This window comes from Emys orbicularis, chromosome 7, assembly GCF_028017835.1.
Source record: "Emys orbicularis isolate rEmyOrb1 chromosome 7, rEmyOrb1.hap1, whole genome shotgun sequence".
Lineage (NCBI taxonomy): Eukaryota > Metazoa > Chordata > Testudines > Emydidae > Emys > Emys orbicularis.
The window spans coordinates 113,328,294-113,343,154 of record NC_088689.1 but is presented as its reverse complement, the minus strand read 5'-3'; the positions used below and the strand labels follow the sequence as shown (position 1 = coordinate 113,343,154).

At 44.4% G+C, this 14,861-nt stretch overlaps 1 protein-coding gene across 2 annotated transcripts in view; it reads right to left on the bottom strand.

The window, feature by feature from the left end:
* SRGAP3 (SLIT-ROBO Rho GTPase activating protein 3) overlaps positions 1-14,069 on the bottom strand; it is a 218,171-nt gene extending 204,102 nt beyond the window's left edge. For both annotated transcript variants that reach the window (XM_065407280.1, XM_065407281.1), the window contains exon 1: positions 14,003-14,069. In XM_065407280.1, coding sequence (XP_065263352.1) covers positions 14,003-14,069 — 67 coding nt within the window. The remainder of the gene's footprint in view (positions 1-14,002) is intronic.
* Between the last annotated feature and the right edge of the window lie 792 nt (positions 14,070-14,861).

The following is a 14,861-nucleotide window of genomic DNA, read 5'->3' as shown; positions in this document are numbered from 1 at the left end:
ATGAAGCTTCTTAAACATTTTAAAAACATTATTTACTTTACATACATACAATAGTTTAGTTATATATTATAGGCTTATAGAAAGAGACCTTCTAAAAACGTTAAAATGCATTACTGGCACGCGAAACCTTAAATTAGAGTGAATAAATGAAGACTCGGCACACCACTTCTGAAAGGTTGCCGACCCCTGGCCTATCCCCTAGAGCAGGGGTGGGCAAACTACGGCCCGCGGGCCGGATCCGGCCCCTCAGGGCTTTGGAACTGGCCTGCGGGATTGCCCCCGTGGGCCCTGCGCCGCTCTCAGAAGCAGCCGGTACCACGTCCCTGCAGCCCCCGGGCAGGGGGGGTGAGAGGGCTCCGTTCGTTGCCCTTGCCGCCAGGCACCCCCCCACACAGCTCCCATTGGCCGGGAACGGGGAATCGTGGCCAATGGGAGCTGCGGGGGAGGTACCTGGAGGCACAGCAAGGGAAGCGCACGCAGAGCCCTCTGCCCCCAGGGGCTGCAGCGCTTCCTGGAGCGGCACGGGGCCGGGGATAGGGCAGGCATGCAGGGAGCCTGCCCTGGCCCCAGTGCGCACTGCTGCCACCCCGGAGCCACTTTAGGTAAGTGGCACCGGGCCGGAGCCCAAACCCCTCCTGCACCCCGCCTCCCAACTCTCTGCCTTAAAACCTCCTGCCTGCACCTCACACCCCTCCTGAACCCCAACTCCCTGCCCTGAGCCCCCTCGTACACTCTGCACCCCTCCTGCACCCCAACCCCTGCCCCGAGCCCCCTCATGCACCCCACACCCCTCCTCTGCCCCAATACCTTGTCCTTAGCCCCTTCCTGCACACCGCACCCCCTCCCACACCCCGCACTCCCTTCTGCACCCCAACCCCCTGCCCCGGCCCTCCATACAATTTCCCCACCCAGATGTGGCCCTCGGCCCAAAAAGTTTGCCCACCCTTACCCTAAGGGTAACAATACCACAGCCGTGTCTGAAACCAGGCTGGGAGAGAACAAGGGCTAGAGGCACCAGAGACTGAATAGAAAGCTAGCAGACACATGCTGTTAGCATCAAATTATGGTATTTCAGAAAGGGCTTAACCACCCCTCCCATGAGGGCAGCTCCCCACGTGACAGAGTTAACAAACCTCACGAATAATGGCCCAAATGCTCCTGGCTGGTTTTCTCCAGCCACCTGCAGCAAAGGCCCAGCTCACAGGTGATGAGAAACAAATCCCCACACACACCTCCCTCATTTCCATCAAAGTGAATAGGGAGTGGGAGGCATAGGGACCTTGGGATTTTTATTATAAATCGAACTAAATACTAAACACCCGACCTTCCTTAGCAAACTGGAGCAAAACCCAGCTAGAGAAACACCACATTTGTAGCCTCCTCCCTCAGCTCCACAGCCATAATGCTGTTCAGATCAGTTCAGACTGGATTCAGTATTTTATATTTATTAATTTAGCAGATAAGATGGAAATTCATCCTGGTGAGAAAAAAAATCTTGACTCAGACCAATGGGCAGGGCGATCTGATCCTACACGCTGAAAGCCACACCCTCTCTCAGACTTAATGCGTCTCTCCCATGCCCTTGCCCTGAAGTGGACTGTTCCCGCTTTGCCCATTACTACTGACGCCAGTTGGGTAGAACCAGTTACAAGACTAATAATCAGCTTAAGAGAATGATCCAACCAACATCCAAACCCATATGCACGACACATCCCTGCCTCACCCCACCCACATTCTTCTATTCGCCACCACAAGTGAATCAAGCATAGGTAGGCTGCAAGAATACTAGGGCAAAGCCCATAGCATAAATAGAATGGGAATTTGAAAAAGAAAAAGAAAAAATTAAGCCCAGGTATTTGCCCTTCTTTTTCCAACCTTCCCAGCAGAAAATACGTGACTGCAAGATGGGAGTTACTACCCCTGTAATCAAGGGTTTATCCCTGAAATGCCTCAAAGGGAACAGACTGCCCCAGACACTTCAGCTTTCTGCCACCTTACACAGCATATACACAATGGGTAGGCGGGTTTAGAACAACTAGCAAGCCAGTGAAACCCTCCCAGATCTGGAAAACCAGAACTTTGTAAACAGAATCTGTTTTCAGGCAGATCAAATCTTGTTAGGACTGGTCTTGTGACATGCCTGGCCCCAAGCTCTGGGAAAGGGGGTGTGGGGGGAAGAGAAGAAAAGGTCAGATCAGGATCCCGGTACTGCAGAGGGTGGGAAACAGAACCTAGAGCACAGTAGCCTCCCTCTCCTGCCCAAGCATCAGAGGGGGAAATTGGGTTGGTTTCCCTGGTATCACAAGCAGTAACCTACATTTCTTGGGCCAGGATCCAAGTAACTCCCACTGAAATCAACACAGGGGGAGAATTGGACCTGCTGCGTTTCAGGCCAGCTCAGAGCCTCACAGAGATCAATGCCTGTCTATACACAGATTACACTGGTTATATGTTTGCGGTGTGGATCTCCTAACCACAGTCCCTCAGCTCAGGGAATAGCTTCTCAACCTAGAGCAAAGTAAAACCTTCAAGTCCAAGTTTAAAGGAGAGAGAAAGAAATGCTTGTGGTGGTTTAAACTGCACATTGAAGTAAATAGGAGCACTTGGATTTTTACCTGAAGGAAAAACAAAATCCTGGCCTTTTTTGAGTCTCGGGGGGAAAATAAAAATCTTTTGCCTCACAGCTACGCAGCAGGGGCTGAGGAATATGGAAATGGGGACCTTTCGTTGCGCTAACAGCTCAATGGGGAAGGAAGGATTGAGAAGGAGAGACCGCTCAGTCAGCATCCTTTTTATCTAAAGTGCAGGCACTCCCTCAGGGTCATCAGCTGGAGAAGTAGCTGCTTCAGTCTTAACCAAATGCTTCCATAGGAACCCAAGGGATTAAAGTATAGTTCTGTTCAAATGCTGCCTCTGCCATTACTCTGGCTGGTCAGGTTACACTAATGGGCTTTGAATGTGGTGGCATTCCATTTTAAACCTCTGTGGGGCTTTGGTTTCTCTCTCTTTCATCACGGGCTGACGAGCATCGCTACCTCAAACCTGGCGCACAGAGCCAACCAGCACAAATGCACTGCAAGTCGCAGGGAGAAGCAGCACAGGCTGCCGCCCAGGACTGGGAGTCGGGAGAGGTGTGTTCTATTCTCAGCTCTGTAGCAGACTCATTGTGTGCCCTCAGGCAAGTCACTTAACCTGTTTCTGTGCCTCAGTTTCTTCATCTTTAAAAATGAAGGTAACACTTCCCTACCTTACAGCAATATGGGAGGCTTAATTCATTATTGGTTGTAAAGTGTCTGGAGATCCTGGAATGGAAAGAACTAAAGAAATACATATTATAGGCAGGAGGTATTTTAAAAGACAGCAAATTTTTTCCACAAATAAATTAAATCACCACCATTTGGAAATCAGGTACTGGCAGGCACCCTGGCACTCAGCAGCTCCCAGTGAAGTGCTTTGCACTCTTGAAGAATCAGGCCTCTTAGCCAAAAGCCTAAATACAGCCTTAAGGAGACTAGCTTTTTGAAGTCTCAGCCATGATGGCTTAGCAAAATTTACTTGTCACCATGTATAACATGGTAGTGACTGGGCCGTGCTATAATCTTCTTTATGTCCTCCCTGTGAGCACAGGACCAAACTTTTATAACTATGCTACAGTCAGGGCTGAATCGGGGCTTGATCCCATCACACACAGGCAAATTGAACTGTGGTGAGGACATTATCTTGCCTATAACCCAGGGTGTCCTGGCCAAATAAGAGTTGCTGTGCAGGGGAGCCTTAGAGTATGCCTCAGGTTAGCCTACCACTGTGGTTTTTAACCTTTTATCATTTGCAGACCCCTAAAAAATTTTGAGTGGAGGTGCAGACCCCTTTGGAAATCTGACAGAGTGTGCGGCCCCCCCAGGGGTCTGCGGACCACAGGTGGAAAACCACTCGTCTACAAGACAACCGAATAACATGGCTCTCAGACAAACACTCCATGCCCATGTGCAAACAGGACCCTGTTGGCAACAAGAGTGAAACATGCACAGCTTTGTTCCCAAAGCCTACTCTCCCGCAAACACCCGCATGTGTGCATACACTACATTTCCAGTTGCTTTCTGTAGGATGCCAGCTGCCCTGTCCAACTCCTCCCAATTGCTAAATGAAAGACGCCCGCTCCAAGGGTCTTTCACTGGCTGTCCATTTAGCCGCTATCTTGAAGATAAACATAAATGGCTTCTGATTGTCAATTGTTTCCAAGAACTTGCTGATTTAGTTGAACTATCCTGGCCTTCATGCACAAGTGTTCTGGATGTTAGTTTAACAGGAAGCATCTATGATAGATTCAATTTGTTTCCATTAGAGAGCATCAATTAATCTTTATTATGATCACAGAAGTGCACCACTCTCTCTCAGTCTCCTGAGCAGTGCTTTGTTCTGCACACACAGCCCTCTCAGTGTGTAGATTTTTCTCTCATGCAAAACCCATGTGCCTGAACCAAGTCATCAGACCCAGATTAAAAATAATAATAATCCACACCCCACAAGAAAAAGAATGAACTGAAAAGGAGACACTGTTTGTCCATTTTGATGTATGAATGCCAGGCCTCACAACTTGGATCGGGTACACAAAGTCTGCTCTCACGCCAGACTCAGGGCCTGGGTCTCAGCTGGTATGCATCAGCAAAGCTCTCTTGAAGTCAAAAGATCCTAGATGCCAGTTGAGCATTCAGCCCTTAGATTTTACAGCAAAATTTGTAACACATGGCAGTTAAATCAATGGGAATTGCATGTGTGTATCCAAGAGCAGAATTTGGCCCAATAAATAAAATAGTTCCCACCAGCCTATATGAGGGAGCAAACTTTCGTTCAGTCACATCAGAGAAGCCCACCCTGTGAGATCTCTTGGTTCCATCCAGGCAGACAATTGTTGGCCCCTTCCCATTTCACTTTAGTTTACAGACCAGTACAATTGCAGCCGCAGTATCTATGATCCCCAAAGTTAGGTTTGGCAATAGGATGGTGGTATCTATACACATTAACATGCCAGAGTTTGGCCGGATGAATTTAGGCCTGGAATAACCACCCAACTGGTCTTCTGAGCAGGTGCTGACTTTACGGCAACCTGCCATTTCTCAACTATGGCTACTGATACTGAGAATCTTTTTATATAGAAATACTCTTCTACATTTCCGGAGCAAAGTGGGACCAGTGGGAAGGGATTTGCTGCTACAATGTAAATTTAAGTGCAGTGCTCCAGTGAAAATTAAGAGGATGCTTTGGTTCTTGTCAGCCCTGGATTCTGCAGGCCCTCTTCACGCAGAAATCACTTTCATGTGCTAATGCCACTAAAATGCTGGTTTTACCAACAATTCATATAGTAATTGTTAAGAGCCCTCAAGGCACAAAAGATGAGCCCCAAGCAATTCTTCCACAATGGAGCCAGTGCCAACAGTGAAAGATCTCCCATACCCATGGGTCATGGAGGAGTCTCTTCAGCTGCCAGACAGACAGCAGAACAAGGAGATGAAAGAGCATTGTGGGATCTCGGCTTCAACAGTGACCAACAGGGTATTGCTGACCTGTATTTTGCCAGGGTTAGCAGAAGCCCCAACAAGCAGTTTCAAATTAAAACAGCGCTATCACCAGGATGCCTAATTCCCTGCAAGATTTATAACACTGAATCATCCACGTTTGCATCTACATAATTAAAAGTAGTTAGTTTTGCCACATTTTTAAAACAACAAATCATCCATTTGACAGTAATGAGGCTGAAGAGACATTTATTTATCTTTCTGGCCAGACAGACCAATTAAAATTTTATGTCTGAAAATGCTCATTTTAAACTGTGCATCGGAGGATCTCCTGTATTGTAGAAGTAGCTTTAACGTGGCTGTAATAAATATGTGCCTACAGCTTTATTGGCATTTATTTTTAATGCACCCATTCTTGCCTCCGAAAATCTGGGAAATGCAAAGACGAAAGCTTGCATCCTGAAATGGTATTCTTCAGACTTGTTCGCTGGATACACAACAGAACCTTACGGGTGCTGTTTCTAGGCCCATCTCATATTCTGGCAACTGGAAAAGGATGTAGGGCAGCAGCAGAATGCAAAAAGTAAGGGCCTCAGACCCATTAACTGACAGCAGAGGACACAAGGAGAGAAAATGGCCTGGCAGCAATGATGAGTGGTCCAGAGAGGTGAGAGAAAGGTCCTGACAGCAGACAGAGAGCATTAGGGGCAGCCAAAGGCCAGATGGCCTGACGAAAGGCAGACAAACAGAATTCATTTCTTTATTTCTAAAATAAAAGGGCACCTATCCTTAGCTCTACGTGCCCTGCCCTCACTGATGATCACATACATCGTAACAGAGCATCCAAATCAGCCTCACCCCCTCCTTAATGATACCCAGTGGGAACCAAGCAATCACAAACAAACCAATACCCCATTCAGCCACAGACCCTCTCCTATTTTCTCTACACTCCCTTCCTCTCCAAGAGCTGAACAAAGTCTGCTTATTTTGAACCAGCTGGGAGTAAATTCCATAGTCAAGTGGCCCCCATGAGAGCACCTCATGGAGAACATGCAGACCCCTCTCTTGTATATGGAGGGAGTTCTAGCTGGAGTGTCTCTGTGGATTATAGCTGGGGCACTATGGCACATGGAGAGAGGTGGTCACTCAGGTAGAGTGAGTTCCAGGCCATTTAGGCTTTTCAGATCAAAACCAACATCTTAAGTTCTAGCCAGAAGTCAAATGGCAAACAGTGCAGATCAGTGAGCACTGTGTCATGCTCTTGCTAAGACATTCCCCTCATCCAGATGGCACCCAGATGGTTTCACCTGCCAAAAAGACTTAAGATGCAACTTCATTGCAGTGTTTAATCTTGAAGTGACAAAAATATGGACAACGGTAGTGAGACCTGCATCTGAAGGGAAGAGCCCAAACCTTTCCAGCCAAGTGCAGATGAAAGTGTGCCACCGTGGCCACAACTGCTACTTTATTGTTCAGCAGCAGCTGTCTAACTAGACACAACATTATGAACCTTGGCAATACACAACAGGCACACACCATCAGTCATGGGGGTCAATGTAATCTCTGCTGTAGCTTTGTGTTCTCCCAACCTAACAGCATCACATCATTTTATCTGGCTCGAGCTACTGACAGCTCACTCTCATCCATGCTCCAGTCTTCAGAGGACACTAGGTAAAGGACCCCACTGCTTCTCCTGAATCAGCCAAGATATGGACAAAGCTGAGTTTCATCAGCATACTGAAAGCACTACAGATTATGCCTCTTCACGCACAGAAAACAAGAGAGGTGAGACACCCCAAACAAGAGAGCCCATTTTATCCAACTGCATAGACATTACTGATGGAAAAGAGCTTTTAGGTCACCTAGTCCTAACCCCCTGCATCACCCCCAGTAATAATGCTGCTACTACTAACATATCTATCTGTATATGTATATAACTACCTTATATCTTCAACAGTGTGGTACAAGCATTGACTAATCTTCACAACCACCCCCTTTCCACCATGAGGTAAGTAAATATAATTATCCCCATTCTCCAGAGAGAGAGAGACAGACAGACACATTAGGAGGTGAAAAAAATCACCCCTGCATCCAAGGACTACACACCACTTCAATCCCATTTCAGCCTCAAAAGGGACATAAGTGATGCATATTCCTTGTTTGGACACCGGGCAAAGCCGATTTTCACTGCAAGCAAATTGCTCAAGACCAAAGTTGAGGCAGAGCTCAGTTCATCAGGCCGCACACACAGTACATTCTATTATCTAGTGCTCTCTCCAGTCTACTTTTTAAATGACACAAGCAGTGGGGCTTTGACCAATTGAAATCTCACTGTCATGAAAAGTTTCCTGATATTCAGCCTAAATGCCCTTTTTCCTTTGTTTCCTCCCATTATCCACAGTCACCCCATCTCAAACTCCATTAAATAATTCCTCTCCATCCTCTGTGTTTATTACCCTTCAGGTATTTGTAGACAGGATCATAGAAATGAAAGGCTGGAAGGGACTTGGACAAGTCATCAAGTGCAGGCCTCTGACTGAGGAAGGACCAAGTAACCCTAGACCATCCTTGATGTCCAACCTGTTGTTAAAAACCTTCGGTGATGAGGGATTCCACAACCCCGGCTGGGGGAGGGGAGGAGCTTACTTCAGAGCTTTATTACGCTTCTAGTTAGAAAGATGATCACATCCTCCCACGCTCCCTTTAGTTGGCACTCAGCTCTTTTAAATCTTTAAAAGAAATCTCAAATTAATCCAGCCAGCACACTAACCATTTGTCCCTCTTCTCTGAGCTCTTTCCAGTTTGTTTACATCTTGCGTCACTTTCACACCTATTCTGCTCTTTTATGCTTCCAGTTCCTCTTCAACTAACTGCACACCTTAGAAAGCTTTGAATTTGAACCCACTCTCATTGAAATCAATGGCAAAATTCCCTAGTAATCTCACTGGAAGTACAGTTTGGCTTTCATCTGCATTGTTTCTACTATCGCTAGCTAGGGTTACTGTTAAAATTCATTGCGTTTCTCCAACCTCTCTATCACTTTCAGTGTGCCAGTGAAACTTTTTTCCTGGTAAGCATTTTTGTTTTTCTTTATTGCGCCTAGCTCTTCCCTGATTTATTGTGTTGTGATGTTTATATCACATATTTTCCCCACCAAGTCAATTTTAGTGTTTAAATCTTAGCCCTTTTTCTCGTCTCAGCTAAAGGCAGCTTCCATGATACGCATCTAGCCTACTAAAATGACTGCTCTGTTAGCAGCAACATCCATGCACATTAACACACATGCAATGACCTGTCTGGACTCATGGGTTTTGCTTTTGGAAGTAAACAGTTCTGATTTGAGATACCATATATAATCACCTGGTGGTCTCTTCACCAAGAGGGCCTGCTGTTTCTAGCCTAGTTATCCCCATCTTATTAATGGGTTAAAGAGGTGGGAATTAGGTTCTCTCCATTCTGGCCTCTGACACACTGGATGAGAAAACTACCCCTTAATATAGCCATAATTTCGGTCACCATTGTATCACAAGTCTCAGAAACTTCCTCTATAATAAACCGATGTAGTACGTGCCAGTAATCACCCTCCCTGCATAGATCATGAGTCTTTTCTTGGGAGGTGGAATTTTAACATACCACTACAGCAAACTCCTTTTCTCTCTCCCCAGGTGGAGATATTTCTCTGGAAATAAATGTGTGAATTTTTTCTGCTCTCTCCCCCTTCTTTGATCTAGCCTTTTGGAACACTTTGTAGCCCTGCGTTCAGCATTCAGGCCTCTTCTCCATAATGAGACATGCTTCTTCAATTTTCTCCTGTTCTAGTCATGTGCCAGCTGTTCCAATGCCAGAATTTTGTTTCCATTAGTCTCTTTCTCTTACTAGTTTTCTCCATTTTAGTCATTTGTTGGAGATTTTGTAGACAAGACTTAGGCTAGCTGGAAGGAAAAACAGAAGACCTGTTCTCCTCAAGCTTACATCCATGCAGCCCATTGCCTTCAATGGGGTAGTGCAGTTTTGGAGGAGAGCCAGATTTGATTAATAACTGCAAAGATTCTATGTCAGATATAGATGGGCCTGAACCAACACACTGAGACACGGGGGAAGTTTGGTTACAGCTCTGAACATCACAAAGGGGAAGGAGGAAGAGAGAGAAAACAGATGTTGTAAGGCTTCCATCATGGCTTTAGTGAAGGAACTCGTTTGCACCATACATGTACATTGATAAATCCTGCACATTACAGCACCATGTGCTAGAATCCAAAGCACCTCAATCCGTTCTGTTCGTGTAGGAGGTGCATGATATTCACAGAACATGCCTTCCCTTGAAGGAGGAACTCAGACTTCCCTATGCAGGCCTTTCTGTATTCTGCACAGTGGTGCTCAACATCTGGAACTATAAACTACAGCACCATTTGGGTGCACAGTTATGAAACATGATCAAAGACTATTAAATAAACATTCGTGCCCAACCATAATTTTTCCTCTTAAATGTTGGCTTCATTTTAAAGCTCAGCCTCGTGAGCACTGCCATTCAATGCAATTAGCCATTCTGTTCATGGAACCACAGCGGTTAAGAGAAAGAGACTGACTAGTTTATCCATTCCAGTAGTTCCCAGCCTTTCCCATACTGGATCCTCGCCCATTTCACAGATTTTAGAGGCCAAACGGGACCATTCTGATCATCTAGGAGAAGTCCTGGCCACAATGCATTTAGCAGGAGTTCTGCCACTGATTTCAATTAAGCCAGGATTGTACCCCTAGTTTGATCATTTAGCAACATGCGAAAGGCAGAGTGACCCCAACCCCCTGACACTGGGGAAGGGAGGAAGGAGAGGAGGTCATGACCCCCAAAGTTGAGAACATCCATCCTGCTGGGGTGGGGGATAGGGTGACCAGACAGCAAGTGTGAAAAATCGGGACGGGGGTGGGGGGGTAATAGGAGCCTATATAAGAAAAAGACCCAAAAATCGGGACATCTGGTCACCCTAGGTGGGGAAAGTCATCAGTGCACAATTATTCCCTACAGTATACTTGCTAGTGTTTTGCCCAATCTAGGATAGATTTTTTTTTAATGTCTCAAACAGAGGAGCTCCCATCACTGCCCGTGGAGACTACTCACCAGCCAAAATGCATCTGCTAGGAAGTTTCTGCCGATACAAAATTCTGGTCCTGATTTGGTCTTCCTAGCCCCAGTTTTATACAGACGTAACTCCACTGATTTCACAGGAGTCATGCCAGCATAAACCTGCAGTGGGGCAGCGGTGAACCAGACCCACTGTGTACATTCCTCTTTTCCTAATTTCATCTTGTTAGTTCTAGTCACATGCCTTGGCATCGTCCTAAACAAATCCTCTCTCCTCACTGTTTGCAGCTTTCAGCAACGCATAAATTAACATACATTCAGATTAAAGGATAGATCAGATGGTTGTATCAGAAAACAGAGTTTTCTGTAAATACAAAAGGCACTGTAAGAATGGAATAACCTCAAGAAAATTATCCCAATTCGATGGGCAAAATGAGCCTCCATTCTTTGTTGCTGCCACCCAGAAAAGTGGTCTGGCCCAAGTCCCGATTGCTCTGATGAAACAGGGCATCAAAGGAGAATACGTTCCATGAGTACAACCCCAGTGCCAATGATCCTGCAGCTTCAATATTTCCATTTTGTTGAAGTCAGAGAATGAACAATCATGGCAAATTAATATTTTGAACCTAGTCATACACCACAAAAGGGTATGGAGATATTCATGGAAAAACTTGTTGGAAAGAGTAAGCCATTACCCCATCTTCAGTCACCCTCTCACCCTCTCACAACCCTAGTGATGTCAGCGGTGTAGGGGTAGAAGTAGGATCCACATTTGGCCCATCTTTAAAAACACTGTATAAGCATGGGTCAGTCTTCAGGAATAAAAGCAAATCCCTCCCTCCCCTTTAAAGCAGAGAGATTTCATAGGCTAAGAGAGTATTTCATCTACTTAACTGCAGGGTGCAATAACATCAATTTGCCCAAATTATACATGAGGAGAAAGGTAATTGGCACCAAGCAGTATATGTTGTGACTGTTATATCATTCTTCAAAACTGGCTACAAAAGGCTGAAATGCAAAAGAGAGTAAACAATGGCACAAAATCAACTGACAACCCCCACCTCAAAATCCTCCCATCTGGCACTGGTTTGAGCCATCCAAGCAGCAGTTCAATTTAAATGATGTATCTGGGGAGGGAGATGTGGCTGAATTCAGGAGGAAACTGACACAAGCTAATTGACCCTTAGTGAGAATCAAATAAAGAAAGTTCTTTTACTTTAAGTGTTCACAAGTCTTCCCTCATTGATGCATTTCACACTGTTTTACATTTTTTAACTCTGCTAAGTATTATATATATGGCTTCTCCTTTAACCAGAGATTTTAGAAACAGCAAAATATGGAATTTCTATATAACAAAAAATTACGATAGGGTCATGGGAGCTGTTCCATATAATCTCACATCTATATATTCTGGGTTTTCTTTAAATGGAAACACATTAACAATGAATAGTTTAAAATTGCAAGCACAAGAGTTTTTTGCCATCAACAAAGATAATCCAAGTGACAGATTATTATAATGATGGTACTATGAACAAAATTAAGGAGCTCTCTAACAGAATTACAGGCTATCCAAGAACAATTAATAGCGCAATTATGAGGCCCTGTATTAAAAATCATGTTTTTAATAATCAGAATAAAACCCTACACAAACACACGCACATTATTCATGTGCAATTATACACACACACAGCCTTCCACCCCTCCTTTCACTACACTGGAGCCATTTGTACTGTCGTTAGACTAGAAGATGCCAACTTTTCCATTATAAATCCAGCTGTAATAAAAATTAGCTCAGCGCCTGAAATTTGGCATTCAGTGGTTTCAACTCAGGAAATTTTTTTATTATTGCATTTTATCTGTACAATTTAGAAATAGAGCAGTCTGCCTTAAGGGACCTGATCCTGCAAAACATTTACTAACAATTGTTATGTCCACAAGTAGTCCACTGAATTAAATGGAACTACACATAGGCATAGTCACTTGCAAAAGTATTTGCAAGATCAGGGCCTACATTACCAGAATGCAAACAAATAAGGTACACTTTATTTATTTACTTACAAAAATACATCAATAATCTCATTTACCCTTTAAGATCCTGATCCTGAAAAACATTTGCATGTGTGTTTAACCCTATGCATGCAAGTAGCCCCCTTGAACTCAAAAGGAATACTCAAGCGCATAAACTTAAGAACATGAATTAAGTGTTTGCAGGATCTGGGTCTCAACTGTTAATTTCATGGGAAAGTTATCACTTTAAATAATAATAAAAAAAAAAAAAGAAAAAAAAGAAATGAAGGTGACCATTCCATTTTAATACGTAGCAATTGCTCACTATCGATTTTGCATCCAAAGTTTCCCAGGGATTTTATTTCTGTCTACAGTTCACAGAATTGGTGCCTATCAGCAGATGGCGAGGACATGCAAACACAACAGATCATAACAGCTCTTTGGGTTATCCTGTCAATAATCCACAGATTAAAGAAAGCCATAAGTAGACATTGATATTGGTTCCACACCAGACAGCACAATGTATCGTGTCAATAATCAGCAGATTAGAAGGTCACCCATGCACTGGGCCTTAATTTCTCAATGAGAATTGGTTTTTTAAAAATACTTGTTTAAAAGAAGGGAGGAAAGACAAAAACTATGTTACATTATCACAGAGCTACTGAATTAGGAATAAATACATACATTGATGCCAGAAATTCCATGCAGAACCCACCCTATTATTGCAGAGGTTTCACAGCAGAGGGTGTGTGCAACATATGTTCTACCACTATGCCTAGGCATAATATTGTGTGACCTGGGAGCTAAGGATGGAGTGCCAGTCCTACATTTAAACGTCCTTGGTTTTAGTAGCATTAAGATATATCCTAAATATTACTGCATGGAATAGATAGTATTCTTATACCTCAATATTTGTTAATATGAATATGCTGAATATCTGTGGAAATACTGTACGTAGGAGGTATACATCCTTGCCTACATAATGCATACTAAATGTCAATTGCTTTATGTATACAACAAACAGATTGATGCATACATATTCATAGCCACATAGAAAAAGACTTTACTTTATCTGAGGAAGGTGAAAATTATCAAAATGGCTTTAGAATGACTTATCACCATCAAGAAGAGGAAGTATGGATCTTACTAAAACTGACACTCCTAAAGCCAACCATATAGCTTTCATACAACTGCAATGCAGCTTTTACTACCCATCCATCGGATAATCCACACTCCAAGCCGCTCGTTCTCTCTGTACGGCCAAAGGCAGAAAATAAAACAACCCGGGCTTGGGCTGCTTATCCAGGATTTTCACAATAAGATTATTGATGCATAATAAGATTTGACAATGAGAAACAGGGGAAGGGCGGGGGGGGAGTCAAAAGGTAAAGCGTTCACTAACCTTTTACTTGAGTTTCATATTCTGCTATGATCTCTTTGTCTTTCTTGAACTTAGTTTGAGATGACATCTTTTGAAAGATCTAAAAGATCCCAGGATCCTTTCTCTCTCTTCTTTTTTTTAAGTCCCCCCGGTCTGCTCCGCTCTATTTGATCACAGTGAGTCAGTTTCGCAGCTTTTCAAGCGTGCCTGTTTCACTTTGCTGCAAAGATAAAAAACCCTCCTTCTCTCCCTTTGCAAAAAGAATTCCCTTCATTTGCAACAACCAAGGGGCTGCAGCACCAGAAAGGAAGCTTGGGAGCTTGCCCTTGTGGAAACAATACTAAAAGGTGGGAGTGGGGGAATCTCAGCTGCACCCAAATCTTCAGAGAGATTTAAAAAAATATATATATTAATCACAATTTAGCAACAGCCTAGCACGACAACACACACACGCATGTAGTCAAACCCAGCGCAGGCAAGGAAAGCCCTGGCTTTAATCCAAGAAGGTCAGGTTGCAAAAGGGGCTCTCATTTCGCTTCCTCACACCCCCACCCCTCAGCGCGTCTGATTAACCGAGAGGCTTAAAACCCAGAGATAGAAGTTTGCCTGCTGGAAATGCATTTGCTCAGTCCCCTGGAGCTTGTGCACAGCCCTGCTTTTACTGCAGGCTTGAATCGAGCTCTCCCCACGTCACGCAGCCTGGCTCCTCCCCCCAGATTTTATAACAGCTGACACATTGTCGCCTACAGGAGAGCATAAGTCACTGCAAGAGGCAGCGGCAGGAATCCGCTCTGCAAAAAGGTGTAAAACAGCCCTTAGTTCTGTTGAACGGAACCGCTCTGCAGTGGGAGAGGCACGCGCTTGTCCTGGAAAACAGCGC